Source organism: Chrysemys picta, chromosome 22, assembly GCF_011386835.1.
Source record: "Chrysemys picta bellii isolate R12L10 chromosome 22, ASM1138683v2, whole genome shotgun sequence".
NCBI lineage: Eukaryota > Metazoa > Chordata > Testudines > Emydidae > Chrysemys > Chrysemys picta.
This window is the reverse complement of record NC_088812.1, coordinates 15,334,495-15,359,623: the sequence shown is the minus strand read 5'-3', so window position 1 is coordinate 15,359,623 and position 25,129 is coordinate 15,334,495. Positions and strand designations below refer to the sequence as shown.

At 52.8% G+C, this 25,129-nt stretch overlaps 1 protein-coding gene across 1 annotated transcript in view; it reads right to left on the bottom strand.

The window, feature by feature from the left end:
* Window positions 1-7,543: 7,543 nt before the first annotated feature.
* Window positions 7,544-25,129, bottom strand: part of FAIM2 (Fas apoptotic inhibitory molecule 2) — a 41,143-nt gene continuing 23,557 nt past the window's right edge. Inside the window, exons 9-12 of the mRNA XM_005291872.5 lie at window positions 24,538-24,625; window positions 22,990-23,085; window positions 17,600-17,653; window positions 7,544-13,414 (exon numbers count right to left, since the gene is read on the bottom strand). Coding sequence (XP_005291929.1) covers window positions 13,265-13,414; window positions 17,600-17,653; window positions 22,990-23,085; window positions 24,538-24,625 — 388 coding nt within the window. The 3' untranslated portion in view covers window positions 7,544-13,264. The remainder of the gene's footprint in view (window positions 13,415-17,599; window positions 17,654-22,989; window positions 23,086-24,537; window positions 24,626-25,129) is intronic.

Here is a 25,129-nt window from a genome sequence, read left to right as displayed (position 1 = left end):
GTAGACATTCACTACAGCTACGGAAGGGGTTCTCCTGTCGCTGTAATTAATCCACCTCCCCAAGAGATGGTAGTTAGTTCGAAGGAAAGAATTCTTTCTGTTGACCAAGCGCTGTCTACACTGGCATATCTACGTCTCTAAAGGGGCATGGATTTTTTGCATTACTGATGTCGCTGTGTCACTGTACATTTCCAGTGTACATTCAGCCCTTATCAGGGGTGAAAGTAACTTAAAGGACTTACCGGTATGCTGGAGTCCTGAGCAGGGGTGTGGCCTCAACCGGAAGAGGCGGGGCCTCAACCGGAAGAGGCGTGGCCTTTCAAGATTTAAAGGCCCTGGGTCTCCGGCTGTGGCTGGGAGCCTCAGGGCCTTTAAATCACCCCGGAGCTACCAGCTGCAGAGGCGGCTGGGAGCTCCAGGGCTCAGGGCCGAATTAAAGGGCCCGGGGCTCCAGCCACCGCAGATCTCCAGGCCCTTTAAATCACCGCCTGAGCCTGGCTGCCAGAACTCCAGCAGCGCTTTAAAGGGCCCAGGGCTCTCCGCAGCAGCTGGAGCTCCGGGCCCTTTAAATCACCGCCGCGGAAGCCAGTCCAGTCCGGCATGGCATATTGGCTCTTGCCGGCACGCCGGAACAGAACAGCTTACTTTCACCTCTGGCCCTTATTATTAAACAAAGTGCACAGACAGGCTCTCTCCTTTTCCCTTTGGCATCAGGTCGGGGGAGGAGCCACTGAACCCAGATCATACAGCTCTTACCGCAGAGCCTTGAGTCAGAGCAACCAAACTTCTACTCTGAACAGCAAAGGCACTAGGGCCGAGGTCAGGCTAGTGATCACTATAGGGTGCAACCCCCCAGATCACTAGCCTGACCTCGGCCCTAGTGCCTTTGTTGTCCTAGTCCCGCCTCCCTTGCTCAACTTCCTTTTTCCTGTTTATATAACCCAGCCCCCAGGGCAGAGCGAGGGGCTCCTTGATTGTGGTCCAGCTGTCTGGGCGATCAACTCCAGACTGTATCTTTTAAGGATAGTACACCCCATCACATGGTGATATAAGCTATAAGCCCTCATGCTTCAGGGCATAAATCAACCTCTAACTGAGGGGGCTAGGAAGAACCCACCCCTGTAGACACCCTAACTCACATGTTAGGGGTTCTTGCAACTTCCTCTGAAGCAGCTACTACATTGGCTACTGTCAGACATAAGATCCTACCACTGCTTTGATCCCAGACGGCAGTTCCCATAAGCCAGGTCACCCACCCACTCTCAGAATTACCTGCTGTTATACCTAATGGTTGCACAACAAGGGTGAAACTGAGCTAATTAAACACTGCCACTCAAGAGGCCAGGTGTTGAAAGCAGCCTGAGTCATCAGCAATTTATTCTGTTGAGGATTGTTACATGATTCACCACAGAGAGTTCCTAATTATCCCTCCTAGATAAATGTTAATGGCTAGAATGATGTTTATATGGCAATGACGCAGGTCAGTTGCTTTTCTAGGAATTGCTACAAACAAATAACGATATATGATCTTTATATATTTAACTTGTGGAACTCCTTGCCTGAGGAGGTTGTGAAGGCTAGGACTATAACAGGGTTTAAAAAAAACTGGATACATTCATGGAGGTTAAGTCCGTTAATGGCTATTAGCCAGGATGGGTAAGGAATGGTGTCCCTAGACTCTATTTGTCAGAGGGTGGAGATGGATGGCAGGAGAGAGATCACTTGATCATTACCTGTTAGGTTCAGTCCCTCTGGGGCACCTGGCATTGGCCGCTGTCGGTAGACAGGATACTGGGCTAGATGGACCTTTGGTCTGACCCAGTCCGGCCGTTCTTATATTCTTATATTATAACATATAATATTTCCCTGGCCACAGCCATTTAGAGCATTGTAATAACCAGATATCATGCAGTGCTAAGTTATATACCACATAGCTAGAGCTCCTGACATTTGTGGGTCAGCAGCGGGGAAAGCCGATGCAGCCTCCTGCAAGTTGTGGCTCATTTTTCCACATCCCGCTTCCAATGGGAGTGTGTGTTGGGTGTGACCGGGAGGGACTCACCATGTTAGTGCCTCCCGCTGGTCATCTTACAGATCAGCTCCACAGGTCGGTACGCCGGCTCTCGTGGTGTCTTGCCCGCCATCACTTCTGCTTCTGGACCTGTGTCGCTCCAAGGACCTTGGTGTCCTCTTCTGGGGGACAGTACCACAGTCCAACGGGCCAGCCACTTCCTCAGGGGTGAGGGGAGGGGACCCGGGCCCATGCCCTACTCCAGATCCCAGCCCATGGCAGCCCTGCTCTGTATCCCCTCCAACCTCTCAGTCTACTTCCCAGGGCCACTTCCCCACAGCCCTAGCACCTTCTCTGCTCTTATCTCCGGGCCTCTCTATGCCAGTCTTAGCACCAGCCAGGAGTTCGCTCTCACTCCCCTGATCCTGCACCAGCACTGCTCTGGCCAAGGTGCTAGCTTTCTTCCTCCTGCAAGGCCACCAGTCCTCCCTCCTCAAGCTCCAGGGAGCAACTGAAGCTGCTCTAGTCCTTATATGGGCCTGCCTGGCCCTGATTGGTTGCTTCTCGCAGCCCGTCTCTAATTGGCTGCCTCCTGCGCAGCCTCCCTAGGGCTCTATTAATCCCTTGTGGGCCAGTGTGAGGCAGATGCCCCATCACATAGGGGAAGAGGGTTAGGGGAAACCACAAAGTGTTCCCACACCATACAAGGGTTTCAGGTCCCTATAAACCTGATCCAATGATGATTTAGGTGCCTAATTCTCACTGAATGCAACCACAGTTAGGAATCTAAATACCTGCTTTGAGGATCTGGGCCCCAGTGGCTACAGGGGGCATTGGAACAGGCAGCAAAGAAAACCTTCTCGAGCTTGAGTAGAGTATCACTAACTTCCCAAATCAGAACTAACCCCTGAGTATAATGCATGCTTAAATCCACCTGTTACAGGAATGTTAAGCACACTAGCATCACAGATTGGAGTGGAAAAGCCCTATTAAGCCCCTACAGTCTCAACATGGGGGTGAGGCAAGTGACAAATGGGGGAATCAAACCTGGTTAGGGCATGTAGATGCTCCTGTTGTATTAACCACAATAAATCCAGAATTAACAGGTGGCATCAAGTTATTCGAATGGAATATTCTCCTGCTCAACTCAGTCAGCTTCTCTCAAATCCCCCAGGATCTGCCTTTCTTCTCAGGGCTAACTCCCCAGGACTGGTTCAGTTAATCAGTGAATTATCGCTAGTTGCATGTTGGTATTATTGTGCCTTAGCCAAATGGCAATGCTGGTAATTCCATCCTGCATATGTAACCCTCACACCTCCTGGGTGTGGTGTTGTGCCCCATCGAGTGGCATCGAGACCACTTAAAGAGAGCAATTTATGTGTCTGCTTAACAGCCAGGCTTTTAGCTCACGCAGTAGTGGCTCATGCACTAAGCTCCAGAGATCCCAGGTTCAATCCCACCTGACGACGACCGGGGTCTGTTGGCGTTACACTTCCATGCCTTTTCTCCTTTAGTTTCAGCTGGATTCCATATTGTTCTCATTTTCTATCTCGCATTGCTGTGCTATTTAGACTGCAGCTATCTTCCACCACCCCCGGGCAGCTGCCTTTCAGAGGCCGGGGAAAGTGACTTTGGGGTTTGGATCCTCTGAGATGAAAAGTGCTATGTGCATTTAAGGAATTCTTGTCAATTCGCCAGTGGAACTCATTGGCCGCAACCTTTCCAGACTCCTGTCCCCCTTTCAGGAGTCTGATTTGTCTTGCGTACCCCCAAGTTTCACCTCACTGAAAAACAACTTGCCTACAAAATCAGACATCAAAATACAAAAGTGTCATCTCGCACTAGTACTGAACAATTGCTGACTTTCTCACTTTTACCATAGCATTAGAAAATAGTCCAATATTTATATTCCAATTCATTTCCTTACATTTCAGTGGATAGTATATAGAGCAGTATAAACAAGTCTCTATGAAATTTTAGTTTGCACTGACTTCACTAGTGCATTTTATGTCGCCTGTTGTAAAACTAGGCAAATATCTAGATGCGTTGATGTACCCCCTGGAAGACTTCAGTGTACCCACGGGGGTACATGTACCCCCTGGTTGAGAACCACCGGCCTAAGATATTGTGAACTAAAGCAAAGCAGGATTCGAGAAGGTTTGGAGAATTCTGTGGCAAATGAGACCATCTGCTGTTATACTGAATAGGAGTAAATAAAAATGGGGAAGCGTATACAGAATCTGAGAAAGGGGAGGGAAAAACCAAATGAACAAAAAAAAAAAAAAAACATGTCCCCTTTAAGAAGGCCTGTGAACCAACCCCGGCTAGCAAAGTTCCTAGTTCTCTTAGGGTACGTCTTCACTTACCGGAGGGTCCGGCGGCAGGCAATCGATGTTCTGGGATCGATTTATCGCGTCTGGTTAAGATGCGATAAATCGATCCCGGATCGATCCCGGAAGTGCTCGCCGTCGACGCCGGTACTCCAGCTCGCCGAGAGGAGTACGCGGCATCGACGGGGGAGCCTCCCTGCCGCGTCTGGACCCGCGGTAAGTTCGGACTAAGGTACTTCGAATTCAGCTACGTTATTAATGTACCTTAGTCCGAAGTGTGGGCTTAATGGGGACCAGGCCTTAGGGTACGTCTACACTGCAATTAAAAACATGTGGCTGGCCTGTGCCAGCTGACTTGCTCACAGGGCTTGTGGTAAGGAGCTGTTTATTTGCAGTGTAGACATCCTGGCTGGGGCTGCAAGTCTGAGTTCTGGGACACGTCCACCTCGCAAGGTCCTACAGCCCGAACGTCTACCCCGCAGTGAAAAAGCTCCTAGCCCAAGTCAGCTGGCACGGGCCAGCCACGGGTGTCTAATTACAGTGGAGCCGTACCTTTATGTTTAGCAAACTGAACAGGCAGGCTTTCTCCCTTTCCCGTCGGCCTCACGTCAAGGGAGGAGCTGCTCAACCCGGATCACACGGTCCTTACCGCAGAGCCTTGAGTTGGAGCAACCAAACTTCTCTGAACAAAGTCACGAGGGTCCAGGTCAGACCAGTGACCAGGCTAATGACCGGACCCTATAGCAGCCAGCATGGTGCCTAGTCCCTCCTCCCTTGCTCAGCTTCCTTTTCCAGTTTATATAGCCCAGAGCCAGGGGCTCCTTGACTGCACCCCAGCTCTCTTGTCTGTCCGCTCCATACCAGGCCTTCTAGGGGTACTACACCCCGCCGTGCACAGCGATATAAGCCCTCATGCTTCAGGGTGTACCCTGTAATCTAGTAGACACAGGGTACCCCTTAACTCACATTAGGATTTCTTCCACCAGCTGATACTGGCCTCTGTCACACATAGGATCCTACCACTGCTTTGATCCCAGATGGCAGTTCCTTTGAGCCCAGGCACGCACCTCCCCTCACTGAGAATCAACGGCTGTTATATATTGCGTTGGCACAACCAGGGTGAAACCGAGCTAATTAAACACCGCCACTCAAGAAGCCGGGTGTGTCGAAAGCAGCCTGAGTCATCCGCAATTTACTCTGTTGAGGATCATAACAGGCTTCACCACTGAGAGTTCCTCATTATCCCTCTTCTATATGGTAATGGAGGGACTGATGTTTATATGGCAATGACCCAGGTCAGTTACTTTTCTAGGAATTCTGTCCCATGATAGGTTTCACATTTAATAACTGCAATATATATATATACCTCTGTTACTTAGACTGAGGCTTGAGAGCCGCAAGTGGCTGTTGAAAGTCTCCTGCAGCAACTTGCAGCCAGCGGCGGCTCCAGGCACCAGCGCACCAAGCGCGTGCCCGGGGCGGCAAGCCGCGGAGGGCGGCCTGCCAGTCGCTGTGAGGGCGGCAGTCAGGCAGCCTTCGGCGGCATGCCTGTGGGAGGTCCGCCGGTCCCGCGGCTTTGGCGGCAATTCGGCGGCGGGTACGCCGAAGCCGCGGGACCAGCGGACCTCCCGCAGGCGCGCCGCCGAAAGCCGCCTGACTGCCGTGCTTGGGGCGGCAAAAGACATAGAGCCGCCCCTGTTTGCAGCACTTGATATTCACAGACAGTGTGATTTAACTATTAACCAATCCAACAGGATGCTTTTACTGTTATTAACCAACTGTAGTTGATAAAATAATAATACTTGATCAGTCATTTAGCTGTGAGAATAAAATTATATATATATATGAGCTCATAGGCGCCGACTCCATGGGTGCTCCGGGGCTGGAGCACACACGGGGAAAAATTGGTGGGTGCTTAGCACCCACCGGCAGCTCCCCGCCCCCCCGTCCCAGCTCACCTCCGCCTCCGCTGTGCCTCCTCCCCTGGGCGCACCGCGTGCCCGCTTTTCCCCCCTGTCTCTCAGCCCTTGCGCCGCGAAACAGCTGATTCGCGCAGCAAGTGCTGGGAGGGAGTGGGGAGAAGGGGGAACGCGGCACGCTCGGGGAAGAGGCGGGGCCAGGACGGGGATTTGGGGAAGGGGTCCAATAGAGGCATGGAGGGGGTGGCGTTGGGGCGGGGACTTTGGGGAAGGGGTTGGAATGGGAGCGGGGAAAGGATGGAGTCGGGGTGGGGCCAGGGGGGCGCGAGCACCCACCAGTGCCGGGGAAAGTTGGCGCCTATGGATGAGCGCAATTTAGATTATCTAAAAGAAGAGGCGACTTGGTTAGTGTATTTGTACCTTCCGGACATAGGCACCGACTTCATGGGTGCTCCGGCGCTGGAGCACCCACAGAAAAAAATTAGTGGGTGCTTAGCACCCACTGGCAGCCAGCTCCCCCCTCCCACCCGTGCCTCCTGCCCGCCTGCTGCCCCGCTGATCAGCACCTCCCCCTCCCTCCCAGCGCCTACTGCCTACCAGGATCAGCTGTTTCGCGGCGTGCAGGAGGCTCTGAGAGTGAGGGGGAGGAGTGGGGGATGGGGCATGCTGAGGGGAGGAGGCAGAACTGGGCTAGAAGCGGTGGGACGGGGGCAGGGCAGGAAGAGGCGGGGAGCGTGGGGGCTTGGGAAAAGGGGCGGGGCCTGGGATTGAGCGAGGGGTTGAGTACTCCCCGGGCCCGGAGGAAACCGGTGCCTATGCTTCAGGGGGAGAAAATATCAGCTGCTAAAGAGCTCTTTAGTCTAGCAGAGAAAAGCAGGACAGGAACCAATGGCTGGAAGTTAAAGCCAAACAAATTCAAATGAGAAATCAGCACACTTTGTTTTAACTCTGAGGGTGATTATTGGGCAAACGCCACTAACAGTCGAGGTGGATTCTCCATCTCTTGAAGTTTTCGAATCAAGCCTAGATGCCTTTCTGGGAAGAGATGCTTTAGTCAAACACAAATTACTCAGCGCAATCCCGCAGTAAGTAGATGAAATCATCTGGCCTGTTTTATACAGGAGGTCAGACTAGATGATCACAGTGGTCCCTTATAGCCTTCGAATCTATAATCTAAAGGTTCTTTCTGGCCTTTAAAAAAAAAATCTAATCTACAAAGCCTGCTGTATGTTGTTCTGCCTCCACCCTAGCCTCCGTCAAAAAGAAAAACAAGGATCCTCCCAGTTTTGCAACAATTTATTAGCAATGTCCAGAGAAAATACAAAATTTTATTTACAATGAAATCAAAGGAATGGAAGGAGGGAGGAGTGCGCTGGTCACAGGTGGAGCTGGGATTTCGAGGCTCGAGAACAAGTACATAGCAAGGGGAGCTGTGTGGATGGAGACAAACAATCCCGCATCACCCAAGCCCACCTAGGGAAAACCCAGCCCTTGCCCTCTGATGGGTCTCCCTTAGGGCCCCTATCCTGCGTCACTGAAACCGACAGAGACTTCGTCTCTCTCAGTGCTAACGCGTTCCTCATCCCTGTTGTATCTGAGCACCAGGGACTTTTGCTGCTGGCTTCAACGGGGAACAGGATCTTGCGTGGAGAGCTGGATTGGCTGCAACCCACAGAGGAGGCGAAGCGACGGCAGCGACCGGACCAGACAGGACATGCAAGGATGGGAGCCCCTGCAATTCCACCAAGAAACACAAAGGGGCAGCAAGCTATTTTAGTTTAATTGTTTCCCCCTGGAGAGAGACTAGCAGGTGCCATGCAGGTGCTTTCCACTGGAAAACAGGGGGACTTGGAGCAGTAGCTGCAACTCAGGCCTTGGCAGTGAAAGGTGAATCACTCCACACTGCAGAAGAGATAGGGCCAAGCGGGGATCCGGATCTGGACTTCTCCCAAAGTATACCTGGCATTTGGATCAAGCCGCTTGTAGAGAGAGGGGGCAAAGTTTGGACCTGGAGCCAGATCCAAATTTCTCCCCAAATCCAGGAGGCATTTGGATTCCGGGTTCTGATTCAACCCATTGTAGAGACAGGAGGCAGCTGCAAAGTTTGGACCTGGAGCTGGACTTTTCCCTAAAGTATATGAGTATCCAGATCCGGGTCCTTCTCGGGCTGGAAGACTGCAACCTAGGAGGCTGCTAACACCTCGAAAATCAGCCCTGGCGTAGGTGCAGAGGGAAGCATTTGCCCTTCTCTGCAGTAGCTCTCTGGGGGGTTAGATAATGAGGGAAACTGTGATTTCAGTTTATGCTAAGATCCTTGCAGAGAGGGTTCGACTAGGGAATGGGGGAGGGGGATATCCAGACAATTTCTCCCCTGCCATTGCATCTGTCCCCTGTTTCCAAGTGCTCAATAATTTTCTTGGTCAGGGCACTTCATTCCCTTCCTCCACCCTCCTCTCTGTATTGTTTTAAGGGTTGCAGTATCCTGTGCAACATATTGCACTGACCCAGCTAATATATATGTGCACCATCGCACTCTACGAGATAGAAACAGAATTCTATCTTCACTGTGTGTCATAGGTCCTATACTGCCCGCAGCTAATGGAGATTCTCCTTTAGCCCAGGGGGTTGGGCATTTGGATTAGAAAGATCCATGTTCTATCCCTACTGTCGCCGCGAAGTTCTAAATGGCCACTGTGTGCCGTGCAGCAACAGCTAGGAAGACCAGACAGCAAATGTGAAAAATCGGGACAGTGGGTGGGTGAGGGGAGGGGGGTAATAGGAGCCTATATAAAAAAAAGACCCCAAAATCGGGACTGTCCCTATAAAATCGGGACATCTGGTCACCCTACAGGAAGAGCCAATGTGATCGTGGATTTGCTACAATATATAACAGCCTATTAGCTTCCTTTGAAGGCCATAGGAATTTCATATATAAATGAAGCTGTGGATTAGGGGTTGTCTTTTGTAAGCACTCATTCTCAAGGAGACAGGCAGGGCAAATATGTTGGGAAGCAAATTGTGCCGGGACCGGTATGAACCCAGCTGTCTCCTTTCACCTTGTAGCATTCAGGCCTGCTTCTCTGCTAAATCCACACCACATGTCACCATTTACACCTGTGATTCGTGCCCACTTTGCACTGGTGTCAATGAAGACTCGTGACGCAGGGCCCTGGTGAACTGGGGCCCGGCTTGGAAAGCTTCTGCAGCCAGCACTTGATCTCGTCTGCTGTTTTGATCTCCCCAGAACGCAAGGGAATCAAACTCTTAGCATCTTAAGCTTCCATCAGCAATAGGGTCCTGATCTATGAGCGGGGCTCCAGAAGCTATTGCAACACAAATAATAATAATAAAACTCACTGGCCACGGCTGATGATTTTGGCCTATATGTTTGTAAAAAGCTTTGAAGATGTTAAGTGCTAATTATTATTACCAAGAAGGATAACTTGAGGAAACAGCTGCCACTTTCTGCCGGCAGATCTCTCAGGATCCTCACCCAGCATTAGTCTATACTGTAATGGGGGCAGGTAGGCCTGCCCTCAACTACCGAGTACAGCTAAAAACAGCGGTAATGACCCAGCAGCACGGGCTGTTCAAGCCCACCTGGAACCCAGGGTACGTACTCACACTGCTAGCCCATGGCGGGGTCCACCCTGCTGTGGCTTTTTAACCCTGCTAGCTAGATTCAAGCCAGCGGAGGTACGCCTACCCGAGCTGCAACCACACCTCCAACTGACATAGAATCATAGAACTGGAAATCTAGTCCAGTCCCCTGCACTCGAGGCAGGACTAAGCGCATGGCTACACTTGCAGATGTACAGTACACTAGACATGTCGACACACAACCCAGAGGGGCCAAATCCTGTTCTCTGCCACCAATGGTGTAAAGCCACAATGACACCATCAACTCTCCCCGATTCTCGCTGCGAAGTTCAGAGGGGCTGCACTTTGCAGCATCTCCAAGTCCCTCTCGATGGGGCCTTCCGCAGACGCCCGTCCCCCTGGTCTCTGAGTGTCCGCGCCGTGTCCCGAATGCGTACAAAAGTGATGCAGTTGGATCAGGCAATAAGGAACCGGAAGGGAAAGGGGGTGTGGGAAGAGCAGGATTATCTCTGAATACGGGGAGATCAGCAGAGGCGCAGGAAAGGAGCCCGAGATTGACTTCCTACAACCCTGTGCACAGTAACTTTCCTCTGCTTTGCTCAGCATGGGGCCGAGGCACGTGTGGAAGGCGTGTGCACGCCTGGGAAGCCAGAGAGCAGCAGAGAAGGAATGTACAGTATGGAGAGCTTGGCACGGGTTCCCCCTCCAGCGGGTTGGAATGGCTAGAAGCAACCCACTGACGCACATGCCCCGGTCTTCCCAGGGAGATTTCAGATAAAGGGCTGTATCAGGGGGAAGGATCGCCTTTTAAATAAGAGTTAAATGCCTCTTATCTTATCTCAGCCTGGGGCCCTGCAGTTAATTAGCCGGTTGATTTCCAAATGGGGGATATTAACAGGGCGAAGATGGAAAGATACTGGTGCACTCCGAGGCGTCCAAAGGCAGCCCCACTTGGAGGGCAGGGGAGCTGAAAACGAGGGCTTGAATAGTTGAATAGCAAAGGGGCTGCTTTTACTACCTGGCGTTTCATAGCATGAGCTCAGGATAGTTCTGTGAGAGAGAGCCCCGCCTGGGCGGTTCTTGGGTGGTCCTCAGCGATCCACCCGGAGAGTGGGCATTTCTCAGGGTGATACCCTGTGTCAGCAGCGTGGGCATTCCCCCTTTTCTCCTCACACACCCAGGCTTGAGCCCAAACTTACCCTTTTTCCTAGGGCCCCCTCTACTGTTAAGTTCAATAACAACAAATAGAAACGTGTCACCGGAGCTTGCTCCTGAGTTTTGCTGTTTCTGCGACTGCTCCCTGAAGGACCGCCTCCGTCCCTGACCCCAGTGCTTTCTCTGTCTCAGGGAGACACTCGAAAATCCCTTTTATATCCTGGGTTGGCGCTAATAGGATCCTCCTGATCTGGCTGCCAGGATGAGTCAGCAGGACAGCTGTTTTTTGTCCTCAGGGTCCTACAACCTGGTACAAGGGCACTAAGACCTGGCACTCTATTCCAAGTGGTTTCTCGGAATGCCACCTGGGTAGCCCTCACTCAATGACGTGGGTATTTCTTGGGTACCCCTGGGTGTAGCCCTCAGTTTCCTTCTTCAGAACTGCACTGGGTTCCTCTGAAGGCGCAGCAATGGGGCAGGATAACCCTAGATCAGCTCCTCTGCCACGTTATTCATGTTGGTAGAATGGACTTTTTTAAATGGGGATGTCGGTATTTTGTCCAACCGCGACACAGCTCCTCCTTCATTTGGTTCTGTCCCTGCTGATCTGATCAGACTCTGCCTCCTTGGCGGCAGGCCGCAGGTCAGCTATTTTTCCTTGAGTACTAAGTGCCTTCCGTGGAGAGGTGATGAAACATCTGCTCACCAGCAAAGAGTAGTGCGAGAAAACCCCTGGTTCTTCATGCTTCGTGCCAGCTGACAGGTAGCAGGCCTGGCAATTGCATGGAGATCCACCTTCAGGGTGCCTGCAGCTGGCACCCCGTTCTTGGGTGACTCACGTGACGTCAGTGTTTACAAACTCCGTAGTTTCAGCATCTCAGAAGTCGCCTCAGGAGGAGGAGACTTCTGCTGCATTGCTGCGATGGAGGAGGGCGGGGTCAGGGAATCTTGTTCAACAGTATTAATGCCACCCAACCCTGCTGGTGGACGTGATGCTCTCCTGTGATTAGAAAGAAGACCTCTCCAGCGCCCGCAGCTGGGAAGCACGCATAGGAGGCATCCGGGCAGTACCGCCGGGGTGTGGTGCAGACACCTCTCTGCCCTTCCAAGCTGGGCATGCTCACCAAGCAATACAACTGCATTTGTGGTGGTGGTGACCCCGGACGCACTGCACGACGGAGCATCTAGAGTTCGAAGCCATTACTGTAGGACACTAATGAGTCCATATGAGTCCCTAGGGTCTTTGTCCAATCTCACCATCTTCCCCATGGCCACAGGGATCCTGGCTTTCCATAGGCTGGTGCTTCTCAACCTTTTCCATCTAGCTGGGACCTACCCTCCCTCCATATTTAGTGATATGGAACGGGCAGGTTGTTATCATGACCCCTTGACACCTGTTTGCAATCCCGCCTGGGGCCCATACCTTAGACAGCTCCAGTCTACTCATCCCCTGAGGCAGCTGGCTAGGTAAGTGAGTCCCACATCAGTGATCAGCCTGGCCTGGGAGGCATTATGGGAGGAAAGGGTGTTCTCGGTTTTATGGTCTGGTAGAAAGGAGACACGGGCAGGCCTGGAGGGTGCTGGGGATGTCTCTTAGGGGGCTTCCCCGATGGAGAGCCGCTCTTCTCGCACCAGGTGGATGACTGCTAGCGGGACTGCCAAGAGGCGCCCTTCGCTTCTGGGCTGCGTCTCTACTGCAATCCCATGACTCAGATTATGCATGGAGGCGGGAGAGAGGAGGGCAGGTGGATACCTAGGCAGTCCTGGAACCCTAACCTACTCCCTTCTTTTGTCCAGCGGCTGGTTCTCCTGCCAGAACCCCAGCAAATTCCCAACCCCCATCTTTTTCCCTTTCACAGCCAGGCTTTGCATCTCAGTAGCACACACGGTAACGTGCCTACATGCAATAATGTGCCGAAGCCAGATGAGGAACCCTAGTGACCTTTGCAAATGGGAGAGCCCAGACTGCTGCCCCGCCGGCACTACCGACCCTGCTCTGGTTTGATTTCAGGGGGTGGGAGGAAACCTAGCATTTCCACCCCAGTTTGCTTTCTGGGTCACAAAGGGTTAACAGCATATGTACAAGCTGCAGAAGGAACCAGGGGGGTTGCTCAGTAGATGGAATGGAGCTGGCAAAGGGACCAGAAAGGTTGGCTATATTTTCCCCCTCTTTTTTTGTTTTGTTTTGTTTTGTTTTTTTTAACATTTTTCTGTTTCGCCGAGCGAGGACAGACGCTTTCTCACTGCGCTTACTCCCGGCTGGAGCCGAAGAGCTGGAGGAAGAAGGAGAAGATATAGACGATGTCCAGGTAGATATTGAGGGCTCCGAAGATGTATTCCTCTGGGCTCAGTGAGTACCGGCGGTTCCCCATCAGCAGCTGCGTGTCAAATGCCAGGAACTGCGGGGAGAGAGAGGGAAAACAGACCCACAAAGAGGATCAGGCAATGCATCGCATGCTTGAACATAAGAACATAAGAACGGCCATACTGGGTCACACCAAAGGTTCATCTAGCCCAGTATCCTGTCTACCGACAGTGGCCAATGCCAGGTGTCCCAGAGGGAGTGAAGCTAACAGGTAATGATCAAATGATCTCTCTCCTGCCATCCATCTCCATCCTCTGACAAACAGATGCTAGAGACACCATTCCTTGCCCATCCTGGCTAATAGCCATTAATGGACTTAACCTCCATGAATTTATCCAGTTCTCTTTTAAACCCTGTTATAGTCCTAACCTTCACAACCTCCTCTGGCAAAGAGTTCCACAAGTTGAGTGTGCGCTGTGTGAAGAAGAACTTCCTTTTATTTGTTTTAAACCTGCTGCCCATTAATTTCATTTGGTGGCCCCTAGTTCTTATATTATGGGAACAAGTAAATAACTTTTCCTTATTTCGCTCATGATTTTATATACCTCTATCATATCCCCCCTTAGTCTCCTCTTTTCCAAGCTGAAAAGTCCTAGCCTCTTTAATCTCTCCTCATATGGGACCCGCTCCAAACCCCTAATCCCCCTTGGCACAGGCCCCTTTCACCCGCAAGGAGCCCAATCAACAGTTATGAGAATTGCTTAATTATACCCACTATTAAAATGCAGCTGGTTCTTGGGTGGAACTCAGCTGCTGTTTAACACCCCACAACAACACTTCAAAACTTTATTCTGGCGAGGCAGTGTGGCCCATTGGGCAAAGCCGTGGATGGGAATTTAGGAGACCTAGGTTCTAGTCCTTACTCTTCCCCGGGCCTGCGGGATGATTTGTGGAGGGGGATGGATAGATACTGCTACACTCCAAAAGGAGATTTGGCCAGGCTACCACCCCATTATCCCACAGTGCATTGGATTATTCCCATGGCGGTTGGTGATGCAGGAGGAATTATGCCCTGTTTGTTAAGGATGCAGCTCCCAGTATGGCTCATGGAAACAGGTCACAACAGTGACCCGAACTGGCTTCATTCCAGCCCTGCCCATAGTGCTGGGTAATTCAATTCCAGCCAAAGATAAGGAGGAAGGGTTCTCTCCGGGTGGGAGTTGAGAGCCCAATCTTAATTTCCAGGCTATGCTGCAGCCAGTCACTACGCAGCTAAAGCTCTTTGCTTGAGCGCCACCCCCAGTGCCCACCCACCTTGCTAGAGTCTGGTACCAGCGGCAGATGAGGTGACATGCAGATGAAGGGGACTGGAATGACTGAAAGCATCAGGGTCACTATGTTCCAGTGGGACAAGGGTGAGGGGGGCCTAGAACCAGGGACCCTGCAGGCTCACGCCTAAAACTCATGACCTCCCGAGCTTTGCAATCCTTCAGCAACTGTTTCTACGAGCCTGTCCTGAGTTTCAGGTTATGGCTAAACTTTTGCCTGGCTCTGCTCCACCTCTGCCACGGATTTCTCTGATAACCCCAGGGCAGCTCACGGGCCATCGGGCCAGTGCCTCTGCCTTTGCGCCCAGCAGGACTGCCCTCTCTCACCACAGTGGCACAGCCCTGAGCCACATCACCTACAAACAAGGGCTCTGTCTTGTCCAGTTTGCAGGTTCCAACCCACTGAGCTTTGGCCATGTCCCCTGGGGAGATAACATAAGAACATAAGAACGGCCGTACTGGGTCAGACCAAAGGTCCATCTAGCCCAGTATCCTGTCTACCGACAGTGGCCAATGCCAGGTGCCCCAGAGGGAGTGAACCTAACAGGTAATGATCAAGTGATCTCTCTCCTGCCATCCATCTCCACCCTCTGACAAACAGAGGCTAGGGACACCATTCCTTACCCATCCTGGCTAATAGCCATTAACGGACTTAACCTCCATGAATTTATCCAGTTCTCTTTTAAACCCTGTTATAGTCCTAGCCTTCACAACCTCCTCAGGCAAGGAGTTCCACAGGTTGACTGAGATAATGCCACACCCAGACTGGTCTCGTGGTCAAGCAACTTATGCTGAAGTTACCTCCTTCCTTAATTTCATCCCATTCCTCCCGGTTATATCCCACCCCCAGTGATTCCTTGGTGATAACTACCTTCAGGGACTTCCATCATCTCACCCCCGCAGCCCCGTCTTGGCCGCAGCTTGGCCAAGGAGCGCTCCTGAGTCTTCCTTGCAAGTCCCTTCCCCCAGCCCCGGGATTGTTTCTGTTGTTCTTCTCTGCATTTCCTCCCACTTGAGCAAATACCTGTCTGGTAACGTGCTGTCCTGAACCCAGCGCAACATTCCAGGTGCAGTCACGCTACAGCTATAAAGAATTCTACCCTTCCCCTCCCGGCGCGGTGACTGGGTGACTTTGCCAAACTGTGCAGAGAGGGGGCCCGGTCTAGGAGATGGGGTATCAGAGGATCTGAATGGTACTGCTGACTCTGCTGCTAACCTGTGTGACCGTGGGCTGGTCTCTGAGCCTCCAATTCCCCCTACCACCTTGCGTCTGTCTTGTCTATTAACCTTCACCGCGTCCCTGCGCCTTCCCTGGTGTCACTGTGCTCTTTGGGGCAGCGTGTGTGAAGATGCAATGCCCAGCACAATGGGGTCTGGGTCTCCTAAGGGCTTCTGGGACAGAAATAATAATTGGCCATAGAGGCCCGGTCCATCGGCTTCAGCCGCTGAGGATCTGACGGTCTACGTTTACGAGCCAGTTCTATTCCATTTAACCCTGGGCACATTTTACAAGGTGATCGTAAAACAGCCGAGTTCTTCATAACTGACTTTATTAGCTATTAAACAAATTGCTCAACTGCTGTTATTCCCAGTGGGCTCCGCCTCGCCCCAAGGCGGGTGTCCTCCTGACCCCCCATTTGGGGCGGCCCCGCACGCTCCTCCGGCGGGTGCTTCCTGCTTTCCGAACAGCAAACGCGACTCCGCTAAAATACGCTCTGGAGAAACACTTGCTGCATAAGCTGCCTGGAAGCTCCCTCATGTACGGGCCCAGCGTTTGGTTTTGGTGTAATTCAACAAGTATTTTTGACCCAAAAGTGTAGGGGCCTCGGGAGCAGGGGCAGGGAGTTCTGCATGGGACCCACAGCTCTGGCACACACACCCCCGGGCTGCAATGGAGCACCCCCCTCTGCCTGCTGTCTCCGTCCTAAATTCTACACATGGCTCTGCCACGTGATGTCAATCCTGCCCCCATGCCACACCCTGCTACTCTAGTCTTGGGCTGCCAGCACCCACAGCTCTGCCAGTGCCCCTCGTCATGGGCCTCACCTTGGGGCAGGATGCAGGACTGCAAGGGGCCCTTCCCTCCAGCGCCCCCTTGTGACTGCTTCCTTGGCCCCACAGTGGCCTGTCTCTGTCTGGGTCTCCCCTGGCCAGGACATTTACAAGTTCGATCCCCTTTCGAGGTAACGAAGGCCCCGCTGTACCTCCCACTCCCAACCAATATCCAAACAAATCTTTCTCCACGCTGAAGGTCTCTGCTTCCTGGAGCTCCGCAGAGTTCCTCTCAGGCTGCTCGGTCACCAGCAGGTTTCTCCCTCGCTGCCTCCCCACCCTAGTCCTGACCGCCTCACGCCCAGAGACACACACCGCTCTGCCAAAGCTCTCCCAGCTCTGCCGATGAACCTCACTCCCTCCGCTGTTCCATAGCGTGGCTGGCCTTAAACCAGAGCCACCAGCAGGGCCGCCCAGAGGTGGGGGCAAGTGGGGCAATTTGCCCCGGGCCCTGCAAATTGGGGGGCCCTGGAGCAGGGTCCTTCACTCGCTCCGGGGGCCCCGGAAAACTCTCACAGGGCCCGGGTCCCCGGAGCTTCTTCCGCTCTGGGTCTTCGGCGGCAATTTGGCGGCGGGGGCCCTCCGCCGCCAAAGACCCCAGGCCCCCTGAATCCTCTGGGCGGCCCTGGCCACCAGCCGTGCCAGACGCGGCCCTGATGTGGCGATAAAGACACAGGCACACTAGAGACTAGGCCCAGATAATCCTATGGATTGCTATTCGTCATCCACCTTTGAACATGAAGGTCTCCTGAAGGGGAAGGTCTCCTGCAGTACAACTCCCCTCCCTCTCCTTCCCCATGCTCGTCTTGCCTTGCAAGGGACAGGCGATTTGCTACCTGATTGAACTCGGCCAAATCAATCAATCAAACTCCCATTCCTTGGGATTCGACGCCGCTTACCAAAGTAAAGACAATCGCACCCAGCACGGCATATATGGCATGGAGCCACGGCACCTACAGGAAATAGACAAATGCACCAGTCAGCTTTAGGAAGAAACTCAACCAGCAAGAAGGGAGGGCTTGACTCACACCATGGAGGACACAGTCTAGGGAAAGCAGCGTAGGCACTGACACTGGCCCACAGTATCCCAGCAAGGCAGTAGCAGAGATGGGAGTAGAACCGAGGTCGCCTGTCGCCTAAGCTAGCACATGATCCACCAGACCACACTGAGCATGTGAGCCTGCCACATAAGGATCACAATGACCCTTTAGAAGTGGCATGATCTCACACACACCTAGGCCTTACAGTTAGCCAAGGGACCACGTGGATCAGGATTTTGGATGACCAGACAGCAAATGTGAAAAATCGGGACGGGGGTGGGGGGTAATAGGAGCCTATGTAAGAAAAAGACCCAAAAATCGGGACTGTCCCTTTTCACCCTACGGGGCTTGCTTTCAGAGGCAGGATCTCTCTCCCACCCCTCAGGCCTGAAAGGAGCTCGCTCTTCCCTCATCCATCCCCTCCCCCCACTGTCCCGGCAGGAGCTCACTCTCCCCCTCTACCCCCCACCACCAGGGCCGGAGGAGTTCTGGACTCTCGACGATTACTGGGGGTGCCCCTGCTTGCCCCCCCTTTCTGCACACCCGTGGCTGCCATTGACATCGGCTGGCACGGCGAATGCTCTGCCGTTCTGAATGGCAGACCCATTGCATCTCACACTGAGACACTACGCCTCAGACGCCCCTTTGGAAAATGCTGGCCTTAGTCATTACATGTTCTCAAGTCATGAGCGAAAGCACTTGGCCTCCAAGAAAGAACAGGTTCCATTCAGAGGCCAGTACTGACAGCTGCTTAAAGCCGCTGTGCTCGAAGATGATTATTCCCCTCTAGTCGACATTGGTGAGGCCTCGTCTGGAGTACGGTGTCCCGTTTTGGGCCCCACACTACAGGAAGGATGTGGAGAAATTGGAAAGAGTCCAGCAGAGGGCAACAAAAATGATTGGGGGGCTGGAGCACATGACTTATGAGGAGAGGCTGAGGAAACTGGGATTGTTTAGTCTGCAGAAGAGAAGAATGAGGGGGGATTTGATAGCAGCCTTCAACTACCTGAAAGGGGGTTCCAAAGAGGATGGATCTAGACGGTTCTCAGTGGTAGCAGATGACAGAACAAGGAACAATGGTCTCAAGTTGCAGTGGGGGAGGTTTAGGTTGGATATTAGGAAACACTATTTCACTAGGAGGGTGGTGAAGCACTCGAATGGGTTCCCTAGGGAGGTGGTGGAATCGCCTTCCTTAGAGGTTTTTAAGGCCCGGCTTGACAAAGCCCTGGCTGGGATGATTTAGTTGGGGATTGTTCCTGCTGTGAGCAGGGGGTTGGACTAGATGACCTCCTGAGGTCCCTTCCAACCCTGATATTCTAGGATTCTATGAATTCTATGATTCTATGAATGCAGCCGTCTCCAGCCTAAAGGAACGTGCCCAACTGCGTGGGGATCCCTGGAACAGCCAATAGGACCCAGTCGCATACAGGTAAACAACTGCGCCCCCAAAGTGATTAATGGAGGCTGCCAGACTCCGGGCAACGTCCTCCTTTGTCAACATTTCCCAGTGTCCGTTGAGCACTCAGGGACGAAGAATTGCAAAATAAAAGCTCCTGGATGGAGAACAAGACGCCAGAGGCTGGGATGCCAGCACCCCCACTCCTCCCCTTTGCAATCAATCACCATCATTAGCCACCCGTAGCAGGATGTCGGTCGGGAACAACAAACACCTTTGATGGACTTGAACAGCGTCGCGTGCCAGAAGCGTCCGCCAGAGTGGAAAGAGACAGAAAATGTGGCAGAGGGGTGATGGCAGGAGGGTGGTGAGGTAGGTGAGCGTGACAATAATCCCCCAAGAACTGGCCACACACGTGTGGCCCTTGGATATTGCTGGTTTTATTCAAACACGTTAATCAGTAGCCAGTGCTTTAGTGGCTAGAACAGTGGCCTAAGCATTGGGATTTCTGAGTTCTATTCCCTGCTTTGGGAGGGGAGAATACAGGGCAAGGATCAGAGCCACTGATTGGGCCTCTGGACTCCTGGTGCAGTGGTTAGACCAGCGGACTGGCCATCAGGACTCCTGGCTTTCATTCCCAGCTTTGAGACGGGAAGGTGGTTAAAGCATGTAACTGGGAGCAAGGAACGGTGGGTTCTACACCCAGTTTTGAGAGGGCAGCACGATGCAGTGGTTAAAGCAGCTAACGGGGAACCCACTCCTGGGTTCTAGTCCAAGCTTTAAGGGCAGGGTGTGCTGGACTGGTTAGAGCAGTTGATTTATGAGCCAGGACTCCTGGTTTCACTTCCCAGCTCGGGGAGGGGAATGTGGTGCAGTCATTAGAGCAGGAGAATGGGAGGCAGGACCCCCGGTACCTTTCCCGTCGGTGCCACCGGGGCAAAGGTCAGCATTTTCAGCCAACGCAATCTCCCAGGAAGGAACAAATCCTTTCATTCAGTTGGACCAGATCTCATTATCGGTTACTCCAGTGTCAATCTAGGATCAGTGCCACCCCCAGGCAAGGCACAAAGGGCCGAGGTTTGGGCCGAATGAGGAGGGTTGCCTGGCATTAATCCAAAAGGGACACTAAACACATGAGCTGGGGTTTCCAAAAATGTCCGCACGGCAGTCGCAAGAGTAATTGCAACATACGCAGACGGACCCAAACTAACTTGAATCCAGCTAGTGCACCCACGGCTGCATGGGGTTCCGGGCAGTCTGGGACCGTGTGTCTGTACTCAGCTCACCCACCCTGCAGTCTGTCCTGCCACAGTGTCACTGCAATTGGTTTGCGCACCAGCTAGATTAAAGCTAGCTCAGGTATGTCTATAGATGCTGCAATCACACCTCCAACTGCAGTGTAGGCACACCCTAAGGGAGTTAGGCACCTCAATCCCATCGGGCGCTTAACTGTTTTAGGCTACTTTGAAACTCCCTGTCTTGATGCCCTTCAACAGGGTTAGTTTTCAATGTGGACCTTGCCACTGCTCAACATTGGACGGTCTGAAATGCTGCACGGGGGCCATTTCTAGTTAGTTCCCCATGTCCATCTTTGATGTCTGACACCCACACATAAGGGAATGGACCTTTATTCGGCTCAGAGGATTTTAGAGGCGTGGGGGGAGACCTGAACCTCCAGATATTCCAGGCAGCCACTCCCCAAAATCCCTAGGACATAATCTGGTTCAGTGCATAGGAAGGAAAATTAGCTAGATAGATGTGTATGGGACTAGATTAGAAAACTAGATGTGTAATAATAATCTAGCTCTTCTCAACTGTAGATCTCAAAGCACTTTACAAAGGACGTCCGGATCATTATCCCCATTTTACAGATGGGGAAACTGAAGCACAGAGAGGGGAAGTGACTTGCCCAAGATCACCCAGCAGGCCAGGAGCAGGAATAGAACCTACGTCTCTTGAGACCCAGTCTAGTACCCACACCACTCAGGCACACTGCTGCCCCCTGGATGGGGATAGATACAATTAACCACATTTGCCCAGAGCACCTGGCTTGTCTATCACCTCCTTCAATTCCCGGCTTGTATTCAACAAGCTATGGGGCAATTTCCTGAGCTTATCTCTGCCAGCACTTTCGCTTTTTCTGAATACAATCACTAAGCGGATATTCCGCTCCTGGATTTAAAAGGTTTGGCTGTTTATTCAACTCTGCAGTAGCAAGGCGGGGGTGGGATTTTTCCCCCCCAAGAAGTTCAAGTCGCTGCTACTCAGTCATTAGCCACCCGTAGCAGGAGGTCGGTCGGGAACAACAAACACCTTTGTCCAGAGTCACTCCATGAAGTTCAGGAGGAGTTACTCAGATCGTGGGGGGAGGAGAAACGGGCACTGCAGGACTGGCCATCAGGGAGTTATTAATTATTTTCATTCTTGTTATATGCATTGAAGTCACAGACCAGGACCAGTCACAGACCACAGGGCTAGGCGCTGGACAACCGCAGAACAATAAAATAAGCCCTGCCCCACAGAGCTTCCAATCTTACACCCAGTCGGTTTGAACCAATCAGCCCCACCAATGGACAGCGGCTCTGAGCAATTCTTCCCCCGGCCCTTTTCGGAGTGGGAAGTTGGACTGTTTCACTCTCGGCAGCTCCCTGATAGGACACCCCGGGCGACTCCCTGCCTTCGCCTTCACCCGCTCGGCAGCTGTTTCTGACCCATGGGAGGTTTGGCGGCTCAGCTGTTTGCACTTCCTGGTGGCCTCGATTATTAACACGATTGATTGTGACGGCTCCCCCAATCTCCAAGCCTTTGTGTCTGCTTCCGCCCACCCCCTCCCCGCGGGAGCTCTCATTCAGCAATTTATCCTCAGTGGAAACTCTACAGCGGCTGGAAAATGCTGATAAAGGGGCAAATTACTGTGAGTTCCAGTTCACTGAGAGTCTCCATTTATCACCCTGAGCCGTCACTTTGTTTGTCCAGCCTCGCTGTGCCCAGATGCCCCACACTTCTCATAGGTGATATCCACACTCATAGGTGCCGACTTATTAAGATCCCGGGGGTGCTCCGCCCCAGACCCCGCTCCCATTCCACCCCTTCCTCCAAGCCCCCACCTCTCCCCGCCTTTTTCTGCCCACTCCCCCGCCTCTTCCTGCCAGCGCTCCTCCCCCGCCCCCCAGTGCCTCCTGCATGCCATGGAACAGCTGATCATGGTGGGCGGAAGGCGCTGGAAGGGAGGGGGAGGAGCTGTTCAGCGGGGGCACCGGTGGGCAGGAGGAGCAGGGCAGGAAGGGGAGGTGCTGACCCATGGGGCTGCCAGTGGGTGCTGACCACCCACTATTTTTGTGTGGGTGCTCCAGCCCCGGAGCACACACGGAGTCGGCACCTAGGTACACACTGATGGGTAGCTAGAGGGAGACACCCACTTACGGGCAGCTAGAGGGAAATATTCACTGCATCCAGAGGCAATGCTGCTCAGATCACATACGTACCCCCGGAGTCACTCTGATCTGGGTTACGTTGGTGTCAATCTACTGTGACACCATTGGGCTGACACCGCTGTAACTGAGATCAGAACCTGTTGATTCCAGCGGGAGATGCATCCAAATTATTCCAAGGGATGAGCTTAGCCCGGTGTTTGGAAGGACAAGGAAGCAGCCAAAGTGGGGAGGGAGGTCCTTACCCACCTTTAACCCCCATGCCCAAATAAGAGAGGTTGCCCCTGCCAGCTAGCAATCAAGCTGCATCGTGGTTTGCACCACGGGCCATCCCCATCTGACCCCGTGCACAAGAACATCCTCCCTGCAGAGGCGGCACCATGGGAGCGACCTGGGATCTGCAGAGAGAAGAGGTCACTTACGTATTGGAAGGGGAGGAGAACGGCCAGGATGATCCCGCTGAAGAGCAGCACCATGAGCATGACGAAGAGGACGCCCTGGCAGGAGGTGAAGTCAAACTGTGGAGGTAAAAAGGGGCCGTTGGTTTTATTGGCTCGGCGCGCTGGCCGTGGGCAAGGCGCACGGGACTCAGTGATGAGATGTTGGCTCCTTTGTGCCCCCTGCTCAGCCACTCACCCAGCATCACACACGTCGCCCTGTCAGTCACTAGCCCACCTATATCCCAAATCCCATCCCCAGCACCCATCGACCACGCCTACACCCCATACCCAGCACCCATCAGACCCCACTTATAGCCCAAACCCCATACCCAGCACCCATCAGACCCCACTTATATCCCAAACCCCATACCCAGCACCCATCAGACCCCACTTATATCCCAAACCCCATACCCAGCACCCATCAGACCCCACTTATATCCCAAACCCCATACCCAGCACCCATCAGACCCCGCCTAGACCCCAAACCTGGCACCCATCAGACCCTATCTATATCCCAAACCTCATACCCAGCAACCATTAGACCCCGCCTAGACCCCAAATCCCAGACCCAGCACCAATCAGACCCTGCCTATACCCCAAATCCTCTACCCAGTACCCATCAGACCCCACCTAGACCATACATCCATCAGACCCCCACCTATACACAGCACCCTTCATGTCACACCTATACCCCAACCCCCCTACCCAGCACCCAGCAGACCCTGCCTAGACCCCAAACCTGGCACCCATCATAACCTATCTATACCCCAAACCCCATACCCAGCATCCATCAGACCCTGCCTAGACCCCAAACCCCATAACCAGCATCCATCAGACCCCAACTAGACCCCAAACTCGCTACCCAGCACCCATCAGATCCCACCTATACCCCACACCTAGCACCCATCATAGCCCTCCTATACCCAGCCCCCTTCATACCACACCTATACCCCAAACCCTCTACCCCAGCACTTATCCTACCCCAAATCCTGTACCCTTAACCTTATAGACCAGGACTCAACATACCCCACCTACACCCGAAATCCTGTAGCCTAGCACCCATCACACTCTGGACCTTATAACTCCAAATCCTATCCTTATTATACAGCTTATTCACCACCTATATCCAATCCTTATCCACCTCAGCATTGTCATCCCACTGCACCCAAAATCCAAGACTCCCCAGGACCCATATCGCACCCATATTGCAACCCCCATCCCTGTCCGAGATTCCCTCCTGTATCCCACCTGTCCGCCCTCCCCCGGCCTTTAGCTGCTTTCCCAGATCCATACTTCCTGGCCAAACCATTTGCTGCATGAGTGTCAGCTCCTCTTTCCCTATCGAGATCTTCCTCCCCGCTCTGAGATGCATGCCCTGCCCCCATGCCCTGCATGCTAGGATAGTCTCACCTTAGAATCATAGAAGATCAGGGTTGGAAGAGACCTCAGGAGGTCATCTTGTCCAACCCCCCGCTCAAAGCAGGGCCAACCCCAACTAAATCTACCAACACCAACTAAATCAACACCAACCTTGGTCTGGAAGCTGAAGATGGTGACGGAAAGACACACCAGGGCTGTGATCCCCAGGCACAAGAGAACCGACGTGGTGTTGTAATAGCTGCAAAAGGAACATGGAAACCACATTTCTAATTAGATCCCACAAATGGATGGAAGGAGAGAGACAATTAGGAGCGCCAGGGGCTTAGCAGAGGTAGGCAGATAAAGCATGGATGCTAGGATCAGGCAAACAAGCATCAGGGGTTGAGATTACCCTTCACTTCCCATATGGCTAGACAGTGGGGGTTCCTGGCTAGATAGGTATGGAAAAGCCTAAGAAATGACTGATGTGTGGATTCTCCTTCTGCTATAGATGAAAGAAAACTGCTGGCAAGGCCAGCCTCAAGCCTGCAATTTGCTTCCCTCTATCCCTCTTTGGCCGGCAGAAGCCTGGATCTGTTAATATTCCTTCTGTGCTTTGCACTAAGAGAGGTGGGACTGCCCCCTAGACACTGCTTCTACTCCCTACACAGCGGCCGGGAGAGGATAGGAATGGCAGAGCCCTGAGCCACCCCACAGCCAGCTTACCTGCCCCGCTCCCTACAGCACCTCCTGCTTGGAGATG